The 14,568-nt window shown below is 38.6% G+C and overlaps 1 protein-coding gene across 1 annotated transcript in view; it reads right to left on the reverse strand.

Annotated features, from left to right (window-relative positions):
• Nucleotides 1-327: 327 nt before the first annotated feature.
• The window catches only part of LOC114480303 (mitogen-activated protein kinase kinase kinase 11), a 79,559-nt gene continuing 65,318 nt past the window's right edge, over nt 328-14,568 (reverse strand). Inside the window, exons 7-10 of the mRNA XM_028474316.1 lie at nt 13,441-13,612; nt 13,238-13,350; nt 12,448-13,059; nt 328-6,470 (exon numbers count right to left, since the gene is read on the reverse strand). Coding sequence (XP_028330117.1) covers nt 5,872-6,470; nt 12,448-13,059; nt 13,238-13,350; nt 13,441-13,612 — 1,496 coding nt within the window. The 3' untranslated portion in view covers nt 328-5,871. The remainder of the gene's footprint in view (nt 6,471-12,447; nt 13,060-13,237; nt 13,351-13,440; nt 13,613-14,568) is intronic.

Consider the following 14,568-nt stretch of genomic DNA (forward strand, 5'->3'; position numbering starts at 1 on the left):
GAGACTTGATTGTCAACTGTTGAGTTGTTAAAATACGATTAATTAAACACACAGACAACGTTGGTTTTTTTTTTCTCTCTCCTACATTCAGATGCTGGGATTTTCTTTTGCTGATGTATACAAACTTTAAAGCTAATCTACAGCTATAGGCTTTAGTAAGATAAAGATAACCTTTAGTTTAATAAGGAAGCTACAAGTCATCTTATTGCTTCAACTTAGCATTCTTATCAATCACTCTTTTTAACAATTAAGCTAATTAGCAAGCCAAATATGCATTCATATACACGAACTAAAAAAAGTCTACAAATAATAGGTTTAAAAATAATCAAATTAGTGTTTTTTTTTTTTTTTTTTTTTAAATCAAAATCGCTGGAATTTGTTGTTTCTATGACAGTCTTCTCATCTTTGATGCCTCCATGTGTTGTAACCCGTTTATACCATTGTGTCAAAATCAACCCAATTTGGTTGCGCCAGGAACAACATGATTACAAATACAGTTCAATCAATGGCCAATTAAAAGATCACTCCGGAAAAAAAATATGCAACTAAATGTATTCAGAAACGTTAAAGTCTAGTCTGGGTATCACAAAGCCAAGGGACAAACCAGGACAACATTTTTATTTGATATGTTCTTGTCATCAGAATAATGGCTCAAAGTTAAGATCTTTAGCATCAGACCTTTATTATTGACCATTTCACTGTTCATTAATTAGAAAGTACAGGTTTTAGGCTGAACTTCGATTAAGATGCTGAACGCTAGCCTGCTGGACAGTAGGCAAGATGTCTCTGGCCAGATTTGTGTCTTGCCAGTGACAAATTTTGGTTCTATCCAGCCTGGCAGTTTGTGTTCAAGACAATGATTTGCAGTGACGGATGGAGCAATGCCTGGAAGAGCAATGTCACAAACAACTCATCGGAACTGTTCTTATTGGAGAGTTGGCTGTCAGCTTTCAGCAGAGAAATGGCAGCTATGGGGAGTAAATCTGACAACCAAAACTAAGAACCGGATGTCCTGGCTGGCAAAGTGCTTCTCAAAATGTGTCCTGTTTACTCCCTTCGGTCACAAATGTTACATTTGTCAGCTCCGGATCACACTTTAGAAACTGCAGTAACGGTATTTCCTGTGGAGAGTGACCGTGTGATTGAGTATTGCATCCTATTTTTTAACACAGGTGATTTTTGTCAGAGAAAACCATCTAAAAGAAATTAGTTCCAGGAATGATTGTTGTGGTAGGACACATTTGGGAGTGATGGCCAATTGTAAATAAACAATAATTCCTGTAATCTGTTATTCAATCGATTGCTAAATGTGGAGATGGTGACAAAGAGAAAAGCAAGACTAGTCCACTTCACATCTGAGAGAAAATTAAAGTCAGGCTCTTGAGCTGAGACGACAGCCAGACAAAAAGTGAGTGGCAGGTTGAAATGGATACTTAACAGACTGAGCACTTGTGACAAAAATAATCTGCCAGACACTATATCAACTACCACACTAATCATCTCCATTCCTTTCATGCCTCATCTTTTATATACCAGACGCTTTCGGCTCTCAATGACTATCAGTACACAAGAAGACATTATAATAAGCCAATCGCTTTTTGTGGTTTGTGTCAACTTTAAATCCATTCTAAATTGTCTTGTGTTGCAACCTTGCGTTAGTTATCAATTGTATTTTGAAAGACGACGAGAAGTAACACCTGAAATATGGTTTAGATGTTCAAAAATGTTCACTAAGGTAGTGGAGAAGACTGATTTAAGACTACAAGCTTAAATTGTTGACTCTTACAGTAAAAAACTGTCAGAGTCAACTGTCAGAGTCAAGGTGATAGATTATATGACGATGCAGTCAAGCACTACTAATGATAAAGTACTACTAACCCAACTGTGTCAATATCTAGAAATCTTTAAAGTAAATTGATCAAGTGCATGTCTTCTTCTCAAATGTCATTGAAAATGGTGGAAAGACAATTTGCTAGGTTGAATGCAATAAATAATCTGCAGATGACACATTCGTATTGTGATGCAAACTCAAAGGGTGGGAAAGGCTGAGAGGATAAAAACACAATTACCACACACAACCTTTACTATTTACTGGCTCGTACGTTCTGGTAATGGTTCTAAAGTTGTCCGATACTGCCTGCTTGAAGACTGCTGTTGACTAAGAACAAAATTACCCCTAGGATAACTTTTTAAATGGTTAGAAAAAAGACTGAGTGTTAATATTGGCAAAGACACTATCTTAACTAGAACCTAGAGGAAAAGGATACAGAAAATCTTCACAATGAAGATGAAGAAAGTCCGGTCAATGCTGAAGCCAGTAGCAACAAATAAACCAAAGATGTCTCATTCATTATGTTGAACTCTCTGCATTTGAAACGGGCTTAAACTTTGACATAAGAGAATGCAGATTGAATATCGATGCCAAGCTCTCTGTGTGCTGGACTCTTTTGCACCGTCGGGGTGAATTAATTAACCAAATATCTGAGCAGCTTCTTAATGCTCTCTGCTCTGATCAAGAGGCTAATTATTACTATCAGCGCTCTCCGTTTTTCAGCCGGCTTATTAACCTAATCACACTGCTTTCAACTATTTGGAAACAAGGTTTGCACTCTTGTCAGAACAAAGCTGCTTCTTGTCCTCCAATGACATGGTGTCATTAATTTAGCCAAGAACGACTTGAGATCCTATTGTGCTTAGTGACATTTGAGCAAAGCTGCGGTTATTGGAAGAGACTGGAGTCTATTTCAGTTGCTTATATCTTTGACCTCTACTGTTTATTACAATGCATCACATTCTTTAAACATGCTTATTATTACAAGCAAGAGTAAAACTGTCTCTAACAAACCTCATTCTTCAGATTATTCCGCATGTAGAGGGATCAATAGCAGTCATTTTGAAGCATACTGCCAATGGTCTGTGGGGTATTTCTGAAATAGTTTCTGGGTTTTTTCTATTTAGTAGGAAATAAAATGCCATTTTTGTTAACCATAACAGCTAGAGCTTCTAACAGAAACACTAAACAAAATGTGTATTGAACTAAGAATATATTCAATAAGCAGAAGTGACAGGCGAAGGTTAGGGAACCAAACTCATCTCTTGGCACCCTGTTTACATTCCTTCCATATAGTGAAATGCCATGGTCACATGATGTTTTTTTTTTTTTAATTCGGAATCAATTATTCCGTATTAAATTAATCGAAATTAAACTTCTGCTTTGTGTTCACATGGAAATGGTAATTCCGAATTGAGGTTTATATGGAAAACAGGTTTATTCAGCTTTACTCCATTCCCCTTTAGGTCTGGGGGTTGGACAGGGGTTGAACGTGACATATCACATCTATTGCGAAAAAACACAGCAAACCTTTTATTTTCGGCTACGACACAGAATACCACACTTTTACTTGATTGTAGTTTTGAAGCACCATTTTCATTGTTATTCAGGGTTTACAAGGTTAGTTTAAAGAAGAATTAACTTTGATTCTGAATTAAAGCTCTCATGTAAACGTGGCCAATATGAAGCCGTTTTCAATATTTAAAGTGCCTAAAGTCAATAAGCTAGGCCTACATTTTGCAATTAAGGACTGCTCAAACAGCACTTTTTGAAATGCCATGTATGATACGTGATCCACCATTTGTATTGTATACTTTCTCTACTGACAGACCGGAACCTGAAAAATGTAAAATGAGGATAATATCATATCGATGGATATGATGTTATACTCAACTCCAACTTGAGAACGGTTTACTAGGTTGGTTTCCGATGTACATTCAAGATCTATCAGAATTCTTAGGTAGACATGTTCTTCACTAAATCTAGTAGCACACAAATAGGCTCTGTCACTTTCCCCACCCATTCCAAAGGGGATCGGTCAGTTACAGGCTGTCTAATAAAGCAAGATGTTAAGTTCTTGGTTATCAGCTAACATCTGCATGCTTTGAAGTAACAATTGGCCCCTTTTGGTTACAGGCTGCATACTAAAGTGCTACAAGTTCATCCTTTACAGAAACTATCAATAGTCATTGTTAACAAGTTACTTTTAACTGCTGCACTTTCCAGCTCTTTAAATTGCTTTTTATTGTGCGATCCCACAATGCAGCATGTGGTTGTGATGTCAATTTTGTGAATGTATAAAGTAGTTAGCATAGCTTTGCTCACAAATTTGTTAGCATCGTTAGAGCTGTCCCAAATCAGTTAGATAAAGCCTCAAATGCTTGTCGAACCATCTTAAATTTGAAGGCTATTCTCCAGGCATGGATATAAAACGTATAACCAAATATGTTCACGTCAAAAGGTTAAAAAGAAAGGTTTGTAGCGATGCTATCATTAGCAGAATTGTCACAACTTTGCGATGTAATCTGCTTCTTCAAAAAACAGTAGAGCCAACTATCTCATGATCCAAAATGCTACCCTTTTCTGGTTATCACAACCACTGCCACCCGATTTATGGACACTGAAAGTTGGATAGAATAATTTATTAAATCAAGTCCATTTCACCATTAAATTTTTTTTAGCAATCCTAGCATTAGCACGATACAAGCATCCAGCTTAAAATATTTGCTCTCGATGTAACTAAATGTTGTCAAGAGAGGTATTATAGTTGCTTTGACACTTTGTAGCATAAGATAGATTTACTGAAGGTTTTCTTTTTCAAGTTTTTGCGGGCATTTTTCTTGATTGGGTAAAACAAACCTAATGGATACATTTCACAGTATAAGCTATGCTACGGAATGTGGGATAAATAGCTTACCATCGCAATACATTTGAAAGCTCGTTTGGACAAAAACAAGATTGGATTGTAAAATCTAAGATACTTGTTTCAAGACCCAAGAGGATAGATATTTTGGATGAGGCAATTAGCATCAGCGTGTTGATGCTAAATTGACAAATTGTGGGTAACATCTAAAAAACGAAATAATCTAAGTCATAAGCATTAATGTTTGTATCTCATTGGCCAATTTCCTCTGCGTAGGACCCCCCACAGCTATTTTCTAGCATTATATGGGGGTAAAAAAACAAAAAAACTAGATACAGCTTTCATCCTAGCTTTTGCACAGTCAAGGGGAATTTCTTTGGCATACAAAGAGAATGCTTCTTGTTTCCTGAGCCAAGTTGCCTGCCAGCCCAATGATTCTGTCCAATCCCTGGCATTTCCTGGGGAATGTGACTGGAATGCTATCTGGTTCCAACTGCAATGCCTGGGTCATGGTTTTGTCTTCATGAACAGCCTAGAAAATCACTGAGTGTGTTCTCCCATAATGCAACAGGCAGGGGCAGTTTATGAAAAATAAAATCAGAAATATACACAACGCAGACGTACAGAACATTTTCTTACATGGCGTTTGAATGCTGATTTGCAAATTTAAACCAAGTTATTTACTTCTTCTATATGGACCAGATTAACTGTTCAATAAACTTTATAGAAATATATATTGAGAACACTTCACTCAGTAATGCACTCCAATTTGTCCTGAATGCTTTCATTCTGCACAGAGGTAGAGGCAAATTAAGCTGTGCAAGACTCCTCATCCCCCTCTGCAATGTCATGACGCTTGAAAGGTAGAAAGGGAGATGAAAGCAGGTGGTACAGGCAGTCTGATAGTAATGGGAGATGGAACTTTTGATCTGTATTCTACTTCTTCAAACAGATAGAGCACCAACTATCCCATGATTGAAAACGCCATCTTTGTTCAGCTTCCAAGGCAGCAGGTTATTGTCGTGGTGGGACCTGAAAGGATTGGTACTCCCATGAGGAAAATTCTCCTGAGAGCTGAGCATTTCTTTAAACAACTCCAATTCCAGGGAAAAAAGTTCAAATAGCCTGCATTCCGGCATCAAAAACTCCAGTTATTTTAATCCAACAGCTGCTAGAATCAGAAGCAGTCATCTCTGAGTTGGGTTGGGGACTTAAATGGCTTGAGTCCCAGTATCTTGCGTGGGTGGACCCTCTCTTTGGTGCCTTCCATGGGCTTGCTGCAGGTTGCCCAGCCAAGGTCAATGAGAGGCGAGTCCGCTGGGTTAAGGGGTGCTATGCGGAAAGTGGGGAGTGTTGGGGAGCCGTTGGCAGAGCAGGGGGCGGAGCGGGAAGTGGGAAAAGGTGCGGAGAATGGGTCAAAAGGTGACGGTGAGTCAAAGGCACTGGAAGGATAAGCCTTCAGTGTGAAAGGGTCGCAATCTGGTGAGGGGAAGGGGTCACAATTGGTAAAGGGGTTGGTGGGGGAAGGCTGGTAACTCAGCAGGTTGCTTTCTGAGCGGTGAGGACTACGGCCAGTGACTGACCTTACGCCACCGGCTGATATAAAGCTCCAGGGGTCGATGCGGGGGCGGATCGGAGACGGGCGCGGTCGTGGAATAACACTAACTTCCAGTCTGCGAGTTTTGGGGCTGCAAAGGGCAGGGACCGGATGCAAGGAGTAAGAAGCTGACTTGTCGTCAGAGTCCTGTGTGTCTTGACACAAAGGCAGGTCCAGAACTGGAAAGATAGAAAGAAAGAAAGACTTCAGAATGGCACCAAACACAATTCTGGTTACAATTACATCAACAGGGTATTTACATTGCACCTCCTGTTGTTTTAAACAACTGCAAAATTAATCAACAGATGCAAAATGGAGACTTGTGGTCTTACTCTGACATTAAATTTATCAAGCCTTTTCCTTACAATCATTAAATATTGATCAGGAATCTTTGCTCTCCAGGTGCAAAAATTAGCCACGACAAGGCAATATATCAATGTTTCTAATTTAGGTGATGAGAAAATTTCAATAGGCAACATTATATATTTTTTTTTATTATCAATTTTATCTGGGTTTTTAAAAAACAAAATCAAGCAAAAACTGTAATATGACAGGGAATATACTCTGACAAATATATCAAGTCAGTCAAACTTCTTGCGCAAAATGTGTTGCGATAAGATGCACTTTACCTACTGAAATGGAAACAGCTATATGACATGGATTAAACCCTTACTGAGATGTTTGGGGAAAACATCACACATTTTTACAATATTTTATTTACCAAAAAACAGGTTGTCTGAAGTCTAGTTTCAGCAGGTGTAGCTAACGGCTGGACGTTTCATCTTGTTTTGGCAAATCTGCTGTGTATAAATAGGAAGTTATTGACAATAATTATATCTATTACCTGTATGTTCGGCAATATTTTGGGAAGTATAAAAGCTCATAATGAAATCTGATTAGGAAAAGCCGATGAAATGGAAACTAAATTGGATAAATTGATGCGAAAAAATGATACAGAAATGTGTAAACTAGGAGGTTCTAAATTTACTGACACATGCTGCAAGAGAGAAAAAGCCAAAAGTTACACAACATTTTCATACTGTGCAGCTGTCATGAGTTATATTGTGTTTTCATTTCGGTCCACATCACCTCTCGCCCTGAGCAGTAAACAGACTTCTTGTTTTCTTTCCTTGGAAGATTTCTGATATACTCTGACTATTGCAGATTGGAAAAACTCAAGAGCTGAAGCTTTTTAAGTGCTTTGACCCGGTCCATATCATGCCAATAACTAACACTTGCCCATTTTACACATCTTATTAATACTTTATATTTTGAGATGGCTAATTGTGTGGTTTGGCGCTATACAAGTAAAGTTGAACTGAATTATCTTTGAGCATAATAAACCCCAATGAGGCATGAGATATTGTGTGTTGATGTGTTACTCTAATTTGATGTCTGAGGTTTGCTTTACTAGAGAAAAATCTAGAGCTATGGTACTTGAATCATGCTTAAAAGAAATAACTAATGCTGCAACACAAATATTTAGACATTAAAACCTTAGAATCTCTGTCTAACTGTTTCATTTCCAGTCATTTAAAGCACATTGAGTTAAAATGTGTATGAAACGCTCTACAAATATTATTTTGTCTTGCCTTTACCTAAGGCACACATTCATGATATTAGGAAGTTTTCTCATCATTAGTTGAGCTACATGTTGAAATATTTTATTGTTGATTTACATTACTGTAATATTTGTTCCTTAATTTTACTTGACACACCAAATAGGCCTGCATGACAGATCTTACCCAGAAAGAAAAATCAAGTCCTGGCTGCAATACTGTAGCAAGAATGTCAATGCAATTATTCTAAATATAGTTAAACAAACCTCTGTGCAACTAGCAAACAGAAAGCGCAAATTAGAACCGACAAGAATATTAAAACCCAAATGAATCGGCTTGAAAGAACATTTGCCGTTTCCAACTCTGATGTGTCTGCCAAATGGCATTATTTACATCAACAGCAACTCTCAAAGGCTGCTGAGCTATTCAAGCAGACAAGAACGAGCAAACAGGATTCACACGAGAGCAGACAAAAACTGCCAGTGTAGGAATCCTCGAGAATTCATCTTTCCCTTCAGGGAGCACATTCACCTCCAGCATCTGAGCCTGAGTCATCACACTCAATAGACATATTAAGATGTTTAGCTGAAACACTCGTTCACTGCGGTTCGTTGAGATTATGGCGGTGGCAGGCGAAGCACGTCCGCTCGCCACCTAGGGGCACAGCTGTAAGACTCTCTCTGTGGAAAATCCCAGGCTTTGTGAGTCAATCGAGCCTGTACGGAGTGTGAAATGTCACCGTGAGGCTCTCCTAAAGCTCTTCTGCTGCCCACTCATTCACTAAAACAACCTTACGCCTATGTAACTACACTTCAAACTGTGCCAATGCTTCCCAAGACTTCTATTCTATGGAGGAGAAAACATCAAATTACTGTATAATTACTGGTGGCATGGTATATGCTAATTCTACTTGAATGTAATCTTTTATCATTGTCGTTGGCATCGCTCTGCTCAATCAAGCTTGGAATACACTGTAAACTTCCAGGAAACCAAGGCTAAAAGCCTGTGAGAGCTTTCGACCTCATTCATCATTACATTGAGTGACACAGACATCAACCACTAAGGTTTTTATGAGCAGTGACAGTTCAGTCCCTTTATAGCAAACACTCATGAGCAACCTCAACTCCTGGCAGGAGCTTTCTTTAGAGTTCAAAGTACGGCTGGTTGATACGGAGCAAAACTCATATCTCAATATTTTTTCTCCAAATGGTGATAGACCATATAAATCTTGATCATTTCAATGCAAATAAAGTCAGACCAAAAAGACAATTAAGGGTTAATTAAATTTGCTGATGCAAAATGCCACACAGGCACATATATTAACAAACAGTTGCACAAAATTTTTCTACTATAAAGGACAGCATGTGTGAGTGAGTTCTTTAGTGTGGCTTGTTTAGGGGAAGGTACGGGCTAGGATGAACTCAAAATTCCAATTAACTGTTCTTTTAATGCTGTTCTGAGAAGTAGTGAAAGCAGCGACTTCTAAAACAAGTATTTTAAAACAAAATAAGTTCTAAAAAATATATATATCGATATAAGCAATATTTTAATTTTCTATATCCCAATATAGAAAACTCGATATATCTTGAATCTCGATATGTTGCTTAGCCCAAGTTCAAAGTTTGCCAATACAAGTTTGCAGCTAATGCAATATCATTTTTATGAAGGATAAGATGCCCAGTTTGTTCCCGTTTCATCAACTTTCCCTAATCAAATGTCATAACTGGCTTTTAAACTACCCGAAATCCTGTCAAACGTGCTTAATACAGGTAATTGAGTAAACTATTGTTAAAATTTTCATATTACACAACTACAATCACGTGAAATTTTTCACGAGATTTGACGTCCGTCCATGTGCTATAGTTGCTACACATTAGGCCACCTGTTTGAAAAATGCTATCTAGTCCCAAGATATGTTGGTGAGGGTTTAGTCCATGTCACGTAGCTGATTCCATTTAAGATGATGAACTCCATTATATTACATCAGATCTTGCGCAAGAATGGACATTTCCATCTCTTTGCCCACCTGTTTACAGTGAAAAAGTGAGTGTAAATGCATGATATTGTCTTGAAAAACAAAATTATAATAATTTTTTTTTTTTTTTTACTTGTCTGCACATGCTGTCAAAGGTCAACACCACAGGAAGTGCAATCATTATGAGACAGCAATGCATATTTTGTTATTGCAATAAAATACATTGATTTATTTTATTGCTTAATTGTGACCATCACCAGCCCTCCCTAAGGAAGGGTAAGAAATCTTTTATTATAGGGAGGATATAAAAAGGGAGAGCAGTGTTACACCTAAGTGGAGGGGGAGGGGGAAGGGGAGGGGAAAGGGAGCAGGGAGGAGAAATTATAATAATTTAAAAACAATAATATCGATATTGCCATTTCTATTTCAGGAAGGTAATTCTGTTTTTTCAGTCGGTTTTCTGTGATCACAGAAAATCACAGCACCTAGGAATGTAATTAAATAAATAGAAACAACACAAAATCTGGTCTTATTTTGATTGGAATTTGATTTGTCTTAACTTCAGTTCACTATTAAAAAAAGAAATTAGCTTAAGTAAACTTTTACTATTGTAAATATTTTTCCTTTTAACATAGTTTTCATCAACTCCTATTTCATACATACTTGTCCGCAAATAATGCTTTAACTGTCATGGTTTTCATTCGTTAATGTGAAAACTTGTTGAAATAAAATCAATGCGCCCATAGCAGCCTTTTTTTTTTTAAATTGAGCACGGGTGGTATGAAAGCCCTATGAGTAGCTAACAGCTAGCATAGTGCACAAAAGCTAGCTTGTGGTTTTTAAGTCTTTAAAAACATTAAAGGTAAATAGACCATCTTTTTGGAATCAATCTCTATTAATAAAAACTCACTTTACATGTTACACGTGGATTAATAACTCATGAATGGTTGACTTTATGCATCAGCAGATAATGACATGGCAGTTTAGTGACATTATGATAAAGATCACACACTTTAGCCTGATGTCAGTTTTATCAGATACAGAGTTGTTAAAGAACTGTGTGCAGTATTTTGGTTGTATTATTTAATTATGGCTATGTTGCGCAACACAATGAAAACATGCTAGGAACAATGGCTATAGTTAGCCAAAAGTGGAAACATACACTCTGACCTTGTCATTTGACTGTTTTAAATATAAAGACATTAAATTCATCATAAAACATTGTACAGGTGGTTTGTATGTTTACTGAAGGCCAATTATGAACCAAACTACAGCTCACTGTAGGTGCCTTGAAAGCATGACTCAGCAGTTTGCAATTCTTACAGTTAGCAATTTGGAATCTTGCTACATTGTATTAATGAATTCTTGCCAGAATTCATTTTTTTTTCTTTCATTTACTTTTCAACATAAATAAAAACTCATTTGAAAAGAAACAGTAGGAGAAAAACAACAGTACTGAATGCTAGCTTTGCCGAGCACGTATTAGCAGGGAAATGTGGAGGGCCAGCTGTTACCTGAAGATATGCAAATAGCTCAAGGAAAGCTTTGATGTAAATGAAAGGCTAGAGCAGCATTTAAAGCTTCCCTTGTGTCTGGAAAGATCTCTCTATAAAAGGCAGAGTAATAATTCTGGGAGAACTGTGTGGGGCACTGTCATGCTGAGTAGGTGCATTATTCAAGGTAATGCTAGATTCACATTTTAGCGCAGGGCCAACTGAGATATGCCAGTGCTCCCGAAGAAAGAGTGTGGGGCCCAAATTTAAAAAAAAAAAAACCTTTGATTTGATCTACTTTATTAAAGATCACAGAACATTCATCTGATAGATGTTTTTTCTTCTTTAGAGGCCGGAAAGTGAGTGAACATCAGGTCGAACACTGATTTTGACAGAAGGTGCATCACATTTGGCAGTGAAAGGGTTAATCCACACCAAAATAGGAAACTGATCTAGATCATATGCCTGCTTAGTCAAAATGAATAGTGCACCAGAATAAAGGTGTAAAAAAGGTTTTTCTTCTTCTTTGACAACAATTTTTTTCAGCAAAATTGGTCTCAAATTTGTCAGGTGATAAACTACCATAGACGTCACCAGTGACCTTACTTAAGTAATGGTTTCCCTATATTAAACACTTTAATTGGTAATCTTTTGGTCAATAAAAAAGGAGCGCAACTAAAGTGTCCAATGTGGTTCTAGAATTGGCCAATGCACCTCCCTCTAGCTCCAAACCTATGGTTTTATTTTCATTTTTATTAAATCCAACACATGCCAATGACGCCCCAATGGATTGGTCTGTCAATCTGTATTATGTATTTTATTTACTGATGACTGAGTAATTCTAATTTCCTAATGTCCTAATTGCAAGAAGAAACATTGTGGTAAAAATTTGGAACTATGTGCCGAAATTGCCCTAAAAGTTGCTGGCTATCTTAACTTCTAGAAGTTCTATGGTCCTAGCCTTCAAAGCTCAGCTCACCGTAACTGCTAAAACTAGCAGTCTCCATCATCTAGAACCTTGTATGCCCCCTTGTGTCTCTATCTTAACTTTAGCTTATACACACAGTTATTGTAATGACCTTCGTACAGGGTTACATGTCATAGAAAAAAAAAAACAGCTCTTTCTTACCTAGCTGAGAAGCATGTAGGCCTTGGCTGGACCTCCTCCGTCTCTCAGTTCTAGGTTCCCAGGCCTCAAAGCTTTGCTCACCATTACTGGAACTAAAACTAGCAGTCCACTCTCCTGGGTCTTGCTTTAAAGAGGTCCTGGGACTCTGCGGACTGTGTGGTGTTTCCTGCGTCCGACGTCCACTCCTTTCTCGGGGCTTTGGTGGAGGAGGGGTCAAGGGCAAGGGCTTGAGGTCTTGATATTGCAGAGCTAAATCTAGGACTGGTCTGGGGAGCGGCTCAGATGTGGAGAATGTTATGAGGTCATCTACTACAGGGGGGTCTGTATTGAGGGGCTTGGGGAGAGACATTTCAAGTTCAGAAAGTGTACGATCGTCTAACGAAGAGGGGTTAGTTCGTGGGGGCACCCTGGGGGGAATATCCAAGCAGCGGCCGAGTCCTACAGAGGCCAGCAGGGAGCCGCTGCCCAGCAGGGCTCGGTGGGTGCTCTTTATCAGACCCGTCATAGCGCCTCTTTCTGGCCTGGGGGAGCCTGCTGGGGATGACCCCCCCTCCTCACTGCCTGAGTCTCCCTGAGGGGGAGGAAGCCGCAGGCTGTCCTTCACCGTGGAGCCTGCAGAGACGCAGAAAGTTTAAAGTCAACGAAGGAGACAGAAAATGAACACTTAAGATATTTATTATTCATTTTCCTTCAATTTATAATTCACACTCATGCCAGAGTGAATTATGACAGAGGCTAATGGATGATAAAGCAGCTGGTAGCGAGGATGATAATGGAGGCCGTCAAATACCGTTCTGAGCAGGGGGAGGGGTGGGGGTGCAAGGTCGGTACTCCTCGAAATCATCCTTGGACACTCCGTTCACGTTACTGTCCGACTCGAGCAGCTTAGCTCTCATGGACAGACTGAAAGCAGAAAGTATTTTAATTCAGGCGTCCAAGTTCATTAGGAAGAGTATTATCTGGAATTAGAAAAGGGGACATTGCTGCTCTTACGTGCTCTCCTGTGGACTGAGCCGCAGGACTTTGGGGCTTTTGGGACTTTTAGGGCTATGAGGTCTCCAGTGAGGGCTCAACCTTAGCTCTCCATTGCCCTGTTTATGGGAAGGAGCGTCCAGGGGCCACATGGAACTTAGACCAAAAGTCCTGCTACTGTCACTGGGACTCACTGCGGAGAAGAGGAAAAAAACAATACAAAATAAACCCAAAACCTATTAACCAAGTTGTGCTTTAAAAAAACTGAAGATTTAACAACAAAGCAGCACAACGCTGCTCTGCATTCTAAAGCGTTGACCTTTAAATGACTCTTGCTAGAAATACGAATGACTAAACATCAATGTGCTAATAATTCTGCAGATATTCATGGTGCAGACGCCACTAAATGATGCTCACTGAGGCGGAAAGTGTCAGTAGAGGGTGCTCGAGTCACCTGTTAACAGATGACAGAAGCATCGCACCTGCCAGCCTTTGGCAAAACACTCTTCATCACATATAAGCCAACACAAAGTGTGTGAATAGAGTGTAAACGTTATGTTACACAGGGCAGTATTCCTGAAACAACTTCCAACAACACTGGATAAATTTAGACTGTTAATACCCGACAAGGCAATTCTGAGAAGAGACAAATGCTGTATATAGACCACACTATCAGGGACCAAGACTTGAATGCACCGAGATCAAGACCTTTGGGTGTCACGACCGAGACAAAATCAAGTCCATAAAAATCTGTTTTCAAAACATTGACAAGAACAATTCTCTCTTTACTTGTAGTTTGCAGACAAAAACAAAAATTTCAAATCTTAACAAATCTGTTGAACTAAATTCTTGCAAAAGATAAACAACTGTATCTAAAAGCCATTGAGGAGTCCAGAATTATTTAAAATGATCTGAGTTTTGTGTTCAGAGGTATTTCTGAAAAGATTGAAAGAATTATTACATTAGTTAACAAATAATAGTTCCAAGTGCTTTTCCTCATTATCACATTAAGATGACATCAGCATTCCTAGATATTAATTAAAAAAAAAATCTGAAATTTGATTCCACCTAGTCAAAATAAACCTCATCATTCTTCCTTTACAAAATTGGCATTTGAGACATCCAATGCACCATTCTGACTCAGCAAAA

The sequence above is a fragment of the Gouania willdenowi genome, chromosome 18, assembly GCF_900634775.1.
Source record: "Gouania willdenowi chromosome 18, fGouWil2.1, whole genome shotgun sequence".
Taxonomy (NCBI): Eukaryota; Metazoa; Chordata; class Actinopteri; order Blenniiformes; family Gobiesocidae; genus Gouania; species Gouania willdenowi.